The following is an 11144-nucleotide window of genomic DNA, read 5'->3' on the forward strand; positions in this document are numbered from 1 at the left end:
AGAAGCTCTGGCTTAGTTTAAATTTCTAGTTTGTTCAAGAATTTTGATCCAGTCTGTGGAAGAACTATCAATGTCCACTTAGATTCATCAATCTAAATCTTATTTTCTATTTCTCCTTGGGGAGCAAAGGGCATCTAGGAATGCTCTCCATTTGGTACATTTCTGCAGCCGGACCTTTTACATCATCCAAGGTTTTCCAAATTACAATCAGTTCCTCTCTAACTGTTCACTCCCAACTGTTGCTAGGTCTTCCATGCTTCCTATTTCCTACTGGGTTCTACTACAAGACCAACTTTTCAACTTCTCCATCCTGTTTTCATAATGTGTGTCCTATCCATCCCCACTTTCTTTTCCATATTTCTACACCAATGGGTTTCTGGTTGGTTTTCATTTGTGATCACTTCAGGCCACCTTATATTGGTGACAACTTACACAGCAGACAGCAATATACAAACACTTTGAGTTGGTGTGTGATTTGTTTAATGTCCTTCCATGATTCACAGCCATAAAGAAAAATGGACTTCACGTTGGTACTGAAAAGTCGGATCTTGGTTTTTTGTGAGAGGTTACTGTTCTTCCAAATAGGGTATAGTAAAATGAATGAGCTCCTTGCTTTCTGGATTTCAGGCTCGATTTCCTCCTTTGCACACTAGTCTTTGTAAGTGTGTTCCCTAGGTAGACAAAAGAACTAACTTCCTCTTAATGAATGTAGATTTTTGTGGCTCATTGTATTAAAACAATGAAATAAATATGCAAACTGGATTAAAGCCACTTATATATATTTAACAAGCAGAGTTTTCTGCCAAATTGCATTGGTGTTCATCAGGGCATGCAAAGGTTTGCCTCCGACAGTGGGCAAAGAAATCCTTCGGCTTTGTTAAATATATATATAAGTGGTTTTAATCCAGTTCACATGTATATTTCATTATTTTAACTAAATTCCTCAATTTGCTTCCCAGATATGGTGAGTTGGTTGTTTGGAGAGATTCGACAAAGCAGTGTCTAATGACGAGCTGGATCAGTGGTACAGCAGCCAAATCAAAACCCTAAAGGTTGATTTTGGCTGAAGATTGTTTAAGGGAAATCTTGGCACTCTGTGTTGTTGTTGGCAGGTGTGGACTCAGTGTCAACTGACACAATTAAATTAACTTAGCTACAGGAATCGTCCGGTACAATTCTACTTTCAGTGCAAATTCCAATTTTATTGCTAGACAGCGGCACAACTGGAATATCAAGCACTACCTCAGAAGGTTTGCACATCCGTACCTGAGGCCATACACTGCACAGAAACATGAGGATGATCTCAGAAGAAATAAGACTCAAAAGAGGAAGAATTGCTGGATATTTCATCAGAATGGAGATGGAGAGAATGACCAAAAGAGTATGAGAGACAACAGGTAGGACGAGAGGAAACACGGGAACTAAGTGGTTTGTCAAACTCCAGAAGGACTGGACTGAGATGGAAATCAAGGTGGAAAGGACAGAGAACTGGAGAAATAAATACACACCAACCAATATGCCAAAGCTCAATGACAAAGAAAGATACAGGAACAGGATAGAGAAGCACCAATGGAGGAGACAAGAGAAGATGATACTGAAAATCTCAGCTGAAGAACAGGAGAGAAGGAGAAAGAGAGGATGAAGAGGTTCTGTGAGGAGAATAAAACCCAAACCATGACAGAGCTACCTGTGGTCCAACAGAAGGCGTAGCGAAAGAAGAAGTCAGCGGGATATCAAAGCATAGAAGTTTTAAATGAGTGTACTCAAAGTATCTCCATGGAATGAGACTTCAGAACAGTAACACGTTGTCAACTTCTCCCTCATCATTGATACTTCTTCCATTTTTTCCTCACACCTAGGTGAGGTTGCAGGTATGAATTGTGCCACACCTGTGGACTTGGTGCTGTTTTACAGCCAGGTGACTTTGCCCCTGAGTCAAGGGAATTAACCATATGCTATTAAAATCCCCAACCCGGCTGGGAATCGAACCTGGGACCCAAAGGTCTCGGCGCTGACCATTTAAGCAAGAAGCCGCATTATTATTATTATTATCATCATCATTGTAACTTAATAATAAGTAGTACTCAGTTCACTTTTAAATAACACTAATCCCAAGTCCTACTTAGTATATAAGCAGAATTTCTCACCTGTATTCATAACACCGATTCTGAAATGTGAAAAGTTCAAATATGTCACATTAAATGATAGTAGAACAGTTATCCAGATTTTTATTGTTGACCGGACCATCCAGTTTGAAAATGATCAGGACCAATCTACCGTGGTTCAAAAGAAAAAGCAAGCCATATATGGAGAGTGCGAAGACACTAAATTCTCCCAACAGTATGGGTCCTGGAAATCCAAGGTCTATGGCTTTCTTTCTGGATCAAGAGGATCAGTTTCAGATATTGTCTTGAATTTTTTCCAGAAATTTCATCGGGAAGAGAGAGATTTGATAACCATTTGCAGAGACATACTGGTGGATTTAGTAAAGATTACCAATCACCACATTTATGGTAATTAAAATAGTTTATGCAACAAAAATGCCATGTTATCTTTTGATCTAAATTTCATGTAAAAATGACTACTTTTATTGTCGGAAAATTAGATTAAAGATGTCATCTTTTATATATGGAAATTATCAGATTGAAAAGGTTACCTGCATTACAAGTTGCTCAAAGCGTTGCTTGTACGGACTGACTAACTTGAACTTGTATTCCATGTTGCAAATCCGATACCTAATTAGTACGCTGTGTGTTACTGCATCCCCTGCATGGAGGAGCTTCACTTTTTTTTTTTCTTACACCAACACAGATACGTCTAATGTAAAACAAAAGCTAAAGGTTTCCATCTATTCAATACTATTTGTTCTAACCTTCACTTGCACTGAATTTCAACAACACACACTTGCTTCATAAATTTTATCTGTAATTCATGTCTTGCCTTAACTTGATTTTGACTCTAGCAAGACCAAAACTAGTTTAATGATATATATCTGTAACATTTTTAAGTTTAAAATAAACGGTATTGAAAAGCTTTTGTTTTACACTACATTGCTCTTCACTACAGAATAATATGAAATTTATTACCTATGACAGATACGTCTTATGGCAACGTTGGTATAGGAGTGGGAAGGAAGCAACCATGGCCTTAATTAAGGTACAACCTCAGGATTTACCTGATGAGAAAATTGGAAACCATGGAAAGCCATTTTCAAGCCTGCCGACTGTGGGGTTCAAACCCACAACCTCCCGAATGCAAGCTCACAGCTCAGCTACGTGACTCTAATCGCACAGCCAACTCACTCGGTGCTTTATTTGCTTATATAATAAAGTGGTTTCTTTTATTATTATTATTATTATTATTATTATTATTATTATTATTATTATTATTATTATTATTATTATTATACCTATTATTTTCTACATAGATATTACTAACCAAATGTACTGTATTTAAGAGCAAAATTACCATTTATTTTTGTACATTATGTAGAATATCAGATATTTTATGCATATCAATACAGTAGAATGCGAAGAATTCAGATTTTACATTACTACAGTATGTATTTAGGGGCTGCCTGGCCGAGGCGGTGAAGGCGTGCTTGGTTCGCCCAGAAGGACATGGGTTGAATCTCCATCAGGAAGTCGTAAAATTTAAGAAACAAGATTTCCACTTCCGGAGGTGCACCTGGCCCTGAGGTTCACTCAGCCTACACCAAAAATGAGTACCAGGTTAATTCCTGGGGGCAAAGGCGGTCGGGCGTAGAGCTAACCACTCTACCCCATCAAGTGTCGAGGTTATGGATAGTGGAAGCCTTTACCTTCCACCCCTCCAAGGGCCTTCATGGCCTGTACGGAAATGACTTTGCTTTGCTTTGCTTTACAGTATGTATTTACTGGTTAAGTGTAATCAATCATCTACAGTGTCTATCTACAAGACAAAAGAGCAGCACATTTCACTGCTACTGTTTACAAACATGATTCTTGGAGATGACATAACAGACTATTAGATTGGGAAGCTTGTCTGATTCAACTAATTTAAAGATCCTTTCCACCAGCTGGTCGCTCCGACAAGCAGTAGAGTGTGACAGAGCTCTGGTGAAAGTAAACTGGAGTGAATGCCCTGGATTATAGTCTCTTAGCTCAGTGTGGCACGATCAGCTGGTTCCTGTGACCCACATCTGTCTGTCCAGGGCAACTTTCTTATTCTCCATTACCAATACCTGCTTGAGTTAGGTAACAGATTACAAAGGTTTGGAAATAATATAACTACGTACTTCCACAGTCCTTAACAGCAGTTAGGAAATGTGCTCAGAAGCATACAGCAACATAGTAAAGGAAAAGATTTCATGATGATGATGATGCTCATTCAAAGGGACCTAACGTCTAGGTCATCAGCCCTTAATGGTACAAATGAAATGAAATGTAATAATAATTAAAATTTTAAAATGTATCCACTGACTAGAATTTAGAATAAATTATGATAAAAAAATTATTATGAATTTAAAATAAACAGTGGATCCAATTTGCAATACCTTATTTTCTTATAAAATTATACAAAAAATAGATGTAGAAGAAGGCATTGCGCTTGGAGTGAAATCAATTCAAATCAAATAAAAAGCACATTAAAATACAAAAAGAATAACTAAAACAGTCAACACAATCAAATGTAGTTAATAATAAAATGAAAATTAAAAACAAAAGAAAATACCCTTTTATACAGGATAAAACAGGCCACTATCACTCATAAAACGGATGACAAGAAAATGTTAAGCTGACACGAGTTCAAGATTACACTGTGAATGAAAAAAAAAAATTAAAAAGACATTTTATCCAAGCTGAACTGAAACTACTCAGCATTTCTGGATGCACAAAAGATCAAACATTTTCCATCACAAATATGAACAAAAATGACCAATTTAGAGATATTTGGGAATCAGTAACATGATATAGGCCCCAGATCAGGCTTCACATTACTAGCAATAGGTAATGTCATATATCTATTTAGAGACTTATTTTAGACATCTCTGTAAAGCAAAGAAAACAATAAGTATTCCTTACAATGAAAGAGTATCTTGATTACTGATTCCTTTTTTTTTTTTTTTGCATCTTTGTCTGTCCTTCAATTGTTCTTTCCATTTATATTTCAAAACTTTTTGTTCTTCATTCCACAACGATATTAAAATAAAAACTAATGTATTGCAAAATTCTAACTCAAGCCAATGTTAAAATGTAAAATTTATTTTCATCTATCATTTAAAATTATGGAAACTTCTTTTTTTCTTTTCTTTCTTTTTTTGCTATTGGCTTTACGTCGCACCAACACAGATATGTCTTATGGCGACGATGGGACAGGGAAGGGCTAGGACTGGGAAGGAAGCGGCCGTGGCCTTAATTAAGGTACAGCCCCAGCATTTGCCTGGTGTGAAAGTGGGAAACCACGGAAAACCATCTTCAGGGCTGCCGACAGTGGGGATCGAACCTACTATCTCCCGAATACTGGATACTGGCTGCACTTAAGCGACTGCAGCTATCGAGCTCGGTATGGAAACTTCTGGCAATACATGAAAACCAGATATCTGACACATGGCTACAGAGTATATCCGTCTCCAAACATGTATGAAGTTTTTCAAAATCTAAATTTAATAAAATGTAGTCTAATAATTAAACATTATCAACAGCAGTAATAATACACTTGTCATTTATCTGGCTTTGAATAAAAAAAATTTTCTTCCATCTGACCCTGTTTCCTTTCCTTAGACAACATCTGCTTGGGTTACAAAAGGGCAGTACTATATCAGACTATTCCAGTGACTGCACTGGCCATAGATAAGAAGTCTTTAAAATGGGAGGTATAAGGAGGAGGTCCAGTAGTTGTCATATGATGGCTCCACAAGATGGGTTGATGAAGTGAACACGGAAAGAAAGTCTATTTACCAATCGCATCTGCCATACCTTTCTGAGCACTACAATATACGGCACAATAACTGGAGAGTAGTGGGTTTACTGGTAGGAAGCAGAGGTGGTATCTCTAATTTAATGTGGAAACACCTAAAGAAATTATTAAAAGATTCACTCACCATTCTACATCCATTATATCTATTTTAATTCAATTAATCCACCTCCTAAATTATGATATTTTCAATTTTAATATCTCTGATTTGTACAAACTTTGGGAATTTTCAATATTCTTTCAATGTACTATTATAAATTTGGATATTTTTAGTTAGGGCATTAAATTACTATTTTTATTTCAGGACCTACCTATGTGCTCACTCGTTTAATATATGCCGATGCAATTTCCATGAATAAACAAAAATAAGAATATAAAAATACTGCTGCTGTAAATGACAGTTTTTAAGTTGTAAAATTAACATGAATGCCTTTCTATCTGTTCTAAAATGTTAATAAAAATATATGAATTGCAATTTAGCTTGCTCAGTGTACAACACTAATGTATATTTTTCCGAGGTTAAAATATGTGCCAGGCAGTCAGCGTCCCTAAACTGAGTTTATATATACAAATGTTACATGAAGTTTGAAGAACAGATACACCCTGCATTTCCTGCAGTGACAGTAAAAATTAAAGAATAAAGCATGTTTTACTGTGCTACATCATTTATGATAAACATCAGACTGAACTATTTTCTCCAGTCTGGTACCATGAATGTCAGTGCAAGACAAGGTCTAGCTTGGCATTTAAAACTGACAGTTTCCTAACTGGTTGGAGGTGTGTGATCGACTAAAGAGAAATGAAAGTACATTCCTGGTAGACTGGTTTGTCTTTCAAGGTCTCTGAACACAGACAAGGCTAGAGACAAACCAAGCAGGCATTTAAACTGTTTTCCAAACATCTGTAACTCTCAATATTAATGTCTTTGGTAACTCTAGCAGAGAGTTCCTAGAAACTAAGACAAGAAAGTGGTAGAGTCTATTATTCATTTCTAAGACTAAGTAAAATAACTTCATCTGAAGTTCTTCAGCTATATTAGTATGGATAGTGTTAATTGAATAAAAGGCATACAGAGGTCTAATACATAGCTAAAATGGCACAGCACAACCTGAGATTTAACCAAGAACCTCTTTCCATCTGAAGAATTAGTCTGGTCAATAATCCACCATAATACACTATTCATTCTGTTATATACCATATAAAGTATTCTCAAACCAACTGAAAGTCCTTAGGTAAAATATCAGGATTAATCATCATATCGGTGAACTTTTAATGAATGTAGGTTTACGTGGCTCACTGTATTAAAATAAATATGATTAGCACGATTAAAGCCACTTATTTATTACTAAAACAAAGCTGAACTTTCCATCAAATTACATGCTCTTATGAAGGCCAATGCAATTTGGCAGAAAGCTTGGCTTTCTTTTAAAGTGGCTTTAATCCAGTTAATCACATTTATTTCTCTATCATACACTTTTTCTTATAAATTAAAACAAACAGATTATGAGATAACTAATGTACCACTTTATGACAGTTAATATCTCAGTCATCAACCTAAAGGGTGTGATTGTTTTACAAGAACAATTATGTTTTCTTGAGTATTTTTCTACACAAGATATGGTATTCTAGACACAATGAATCAATAAATTGTACCTGAAAGACATTACAAAAAAACAACCTTATAAGTACAGGCACCAGAGAGAGAGAGAGAGAGAGAGAGAGAGAGAGAGAGAGAGAGAGAGAGAGAGAGAGAGAGAGACAGACAGACAGATACGGAAACAAAACATGAGAAAATTATAAGAACATAGAAGTTCAAATACTTGGGAGAAGGGATTCAATCCAACAGTCTGGATAAAGTGGCAAATAAAGGAAGAGCAAGAAAACTGGAACTGGCCTATAAACAGGCATAGAACAGGTCCGCATGGCCAAAATTGAACACCACAGCACCATAGCAAAATCATGGAGTGTCTTACAATGAATAAGAAAGGGGAGCTGCAAGAGCTTGAGAAGAAAGGATGAAAGAGGAAGCCGGCTGGTTGAATTATGCACCAACCATAATTTAGTCCTTGCTAACACTTGGTTCAAACACCACAAACGATGGCTATATACATGGACGAGACCTGGAGACACTGGAAGGTATCAAACAGACTTCATTATGATTAGGCAGAGATTCAGAAACCAGGTGTTGGATTGCAAGACTTCCAGGAGCAGATGAGGACTCTGACCACAACCTATTGATCATGAAATGCCATCTAAAATTGAATAAATTGAAGAAAGGGAGGAATGAAAGGAGATGGGATCTAGACAAGTTGAAAGAAAAGAGTGTGAGGGATTGTTTCAAGGAACATGTAACATAAGAACTAAATGAAAAGGCTGAAGGAAACACAAAAGAGGAAGAACGGGCAGTCATGAATGAGATCAGTAAGTCTGCTGAAGAAAAGTTAGGAAGAAAGGAAAGATCAACTAAGAAACAATGGATAACTCAAGATATACTAGACCTGATTGACGAACTACGAAAGTACAAGAATACAAAAAATGAGGAGGGCAGAAAAGAGTACATGCAAATGAAGTAGATAGAAAGTGCAGGACATCTAAGGAAGAATGGCTGAAAGAGAAGTACATGGATGTTGAAAGCTGTATGGTCCTATAAAAGGTAGGTGCTGTATACAGGAAAATCAAGGAAACCTTTGGAAAAAGGAAAACTAGATGTATGAATATTAAAAGCTCAGATGGAAACCACATCTAAGGAAAGAAGACAAGTCAGAAAGATGGCAGGAACATATCCAACAGTTGTATCAAGGTAAAGAAGTAGATGATAGTGTTCTGGAACAAGAAGAGGCTGTTGATGCTGATGACATGGGAGACCCACTTTTGAGGTCAGAATTCAACAGAGCTTTGAGAGACTTAAGTAGGAACAAGGCACCAGGAATTGATGACATACCCTCAGAATTACTGACTGCCTTAGGACAAAACCAGCATGGAGCGGTTATTCCGTTTAGTGTGTAAGATGTATGATACAGGAGAAGTGCCATCCGATTTTCAGCAGAATGTTGTTATACCTATTCCCAAGAAAGCTGGTGCTAACAAGTGTGAAAACTACTGCATCATTAGTTTAGTAGAGATAGAGTAGAGATGCCTGCAAAAGTTTAACACGTATTATTTACAGAAAAATGGAAAGACAAGTTGAAACTAAGTTGGGAGAAGATCAATTTGGCTTCAGAAGAAATGTGCTGAACCAATCCTGACTTTGTCTGATCTTAGAGGACCACATTAAGAAAAGCCCACGTACAAGGCTTTCGTAGATCTAGAAAAGGCATTTGATAATGCTGATTGGACCAGCTGTTTGAGATTCTGAAGGTGATCAGGATCAGCTACTGAGAAAGGAGAATTATCTACAATCTATACAAAAAAAATCAGTCTGCAGTGATAAGAATCGAGGACTTTGAAAAAAGGCAGCAATCCAGAAACAAGTGAGGCAAGGTTGCAGTTTGTCCCCCCTCCTTTTCAATGTTTGCATAGAACAGGTCATAAAGGAAATCAAAGTCCAAGGAGAGGAAATCAAAACCCTGAGATTTGCCAATGATATTGTTATTTTATCTGACTCTGCAAAAGATCTGGAGAAATCCCTCAATGGTATGGACAAGATTTAAAAAAATAAGTCCAAAATAAAAGTAATGGAGTGTGGTCAAACAAGGTCAGGTGATGCAGGAAATATTAGATTAGGAAATAAAGTCTTAAAGGAAGTAGGTGAATATTGTTACTTGGGTAGTAAAATAACTGATGTTGGTAGAAGTAAGGAGGACATAAAATGCAGATAGCACAAGCAAGGAAGGCCTTTCTTAAGAAAAGAAATTTGTTCACCTCAAACACTGATATAGAAATTAGAAAGATGTTTTTGAAGACTTTCATCTGGAGCGTGGCATTTCATGGAAGTGAAATATGGACGATAATTAACTCAGAAAGAAGAAGAATAGAAGCTTTTGAAATGTGGTGTTACAGAAGAATGCTGAAGGTGAGATGGGTGGACAAAATCACAAACGAAGAGATACTGAATCGAATTGGTGAGACGAGATCGATTTGGCTAAATTTGACCAGAAAGAGATAGAATGATAGAGCACATCTTAAGACACCCAGGACTTGTACAGTTGGTTTTTGAGGGAAGTGTAGGTGATAAGAACGGTAGGGGTAGACCAAGATACGAATATGACAAGCAGATTAGAGCAGATGTAGGATGTAGCAGTTATGTAGAAACACAGGATAAGGTGACATGGAGAGAGCTGTATCAAACCAGTCTATGGACTGATGACTCAAACAACAGGCCTTTTTTGTTAAATACTGGTAAGAAAAAATAATTGTTCAATATAAATGGTTTAAAGAAAGTAAAATAAAGCATGATTTAGGTCATAGGAAGTAACAAACCAAACAGGGGAGGGATAAGAATAAGGAATGGACAACTACAAGTAGTCAAAAAACAATAGCTAGAAAGAGTGCTAGGGGAAAGAGATGGAAGGACTCGATAAGAAAAATTATTAAAGCAAGAGGAATCAACAGCAGCAATGTGTTTGAACAAAAATAGTGAGCTTTGGTGCACTACCGAAACCTGATGCCATCAGAATATGGAAACCAGTAAAGAACAGAAAAAGAAAAGTCATAAACAAACTTGTTAGTCTGAAAATCATTGCTCCAAAAAATTAATTCAAAAGCAAGCTACAGATGAACAAAAAGAAAAAAGTATAATGATAAATCTGCCAATTACAACTCCAAAATTCACATACAAATGCAAATTATTCAAAATGTAATTATCAGAACATTACCCGTCTTCTTTCTCTTAGCATTTCTGTAACCTGAAAGTGACATCTCCAATCCTTGTTGATAAGAGTGAGAACTAACAGAAGAATGAAAACCAGTCAGAGACTGTGTACAGCCTAGAATGACATTCTGATCTACACTGGTGAATAACAGTCTTTCAAGATCACCTCCCTTCAAAGTCACTCGTAACTTCAAAATAAACAAAAGCTGGCACCTGGTTCACTGTATGGACTGATGACATTTTTGGCTCCTACCCCACAATTTGTTTACAAACCTCTGTTGCTCTATAAATATACTTCAGCTGAGCACAGGACGTCACACAGAGTCATGGCCACATACTCCAAGAAGAGGAAGAGTGCTCTAGATCATAAATAACAAACAGT

The 11144-nt window shown here is 36.7% G+C and overlaps 1 protein-coding gene across 1 annotated transcript in view; it reads right to left on the reverse strand.

Moving 5' to 3' along the window:
• The window catches only part of LOC136884221 (GTP-binding protein 2), a 48281-nt gene extending 37394 nt beyond the window's left edge, over positions 1–10887 (reverse strand). The window contains exon 1 of the mRNA XM_067156276.2: positions 10767–10887. Coding sequence (XP_067012377.1) covers positions 10767–10809 — 43 coding nt within the window. The 5' untranslated portion in view covers positions 10810–10887. The remainder of the gene's footprint in view (positions 1–10766) is intronic.
• Between the last annotated feature and the right edge of the window lie 257 nt (positions 10888–11144).

The sequence above is a fragment of the Anabrus simplex genome, chromosome 12, assembly GCF_040414725.1.
Source record: "Anabrus simplex isolate iqAnaSimp1 chromosome 12, ASM4041472v1, whole genome shotgun sequence".
Lineage (NCBI taxonomy): Eukaryota > Metazoa > Arthropoda > Insecta > Orthoptera > Tettigoniidae > Anabrus > Anabrus simplex.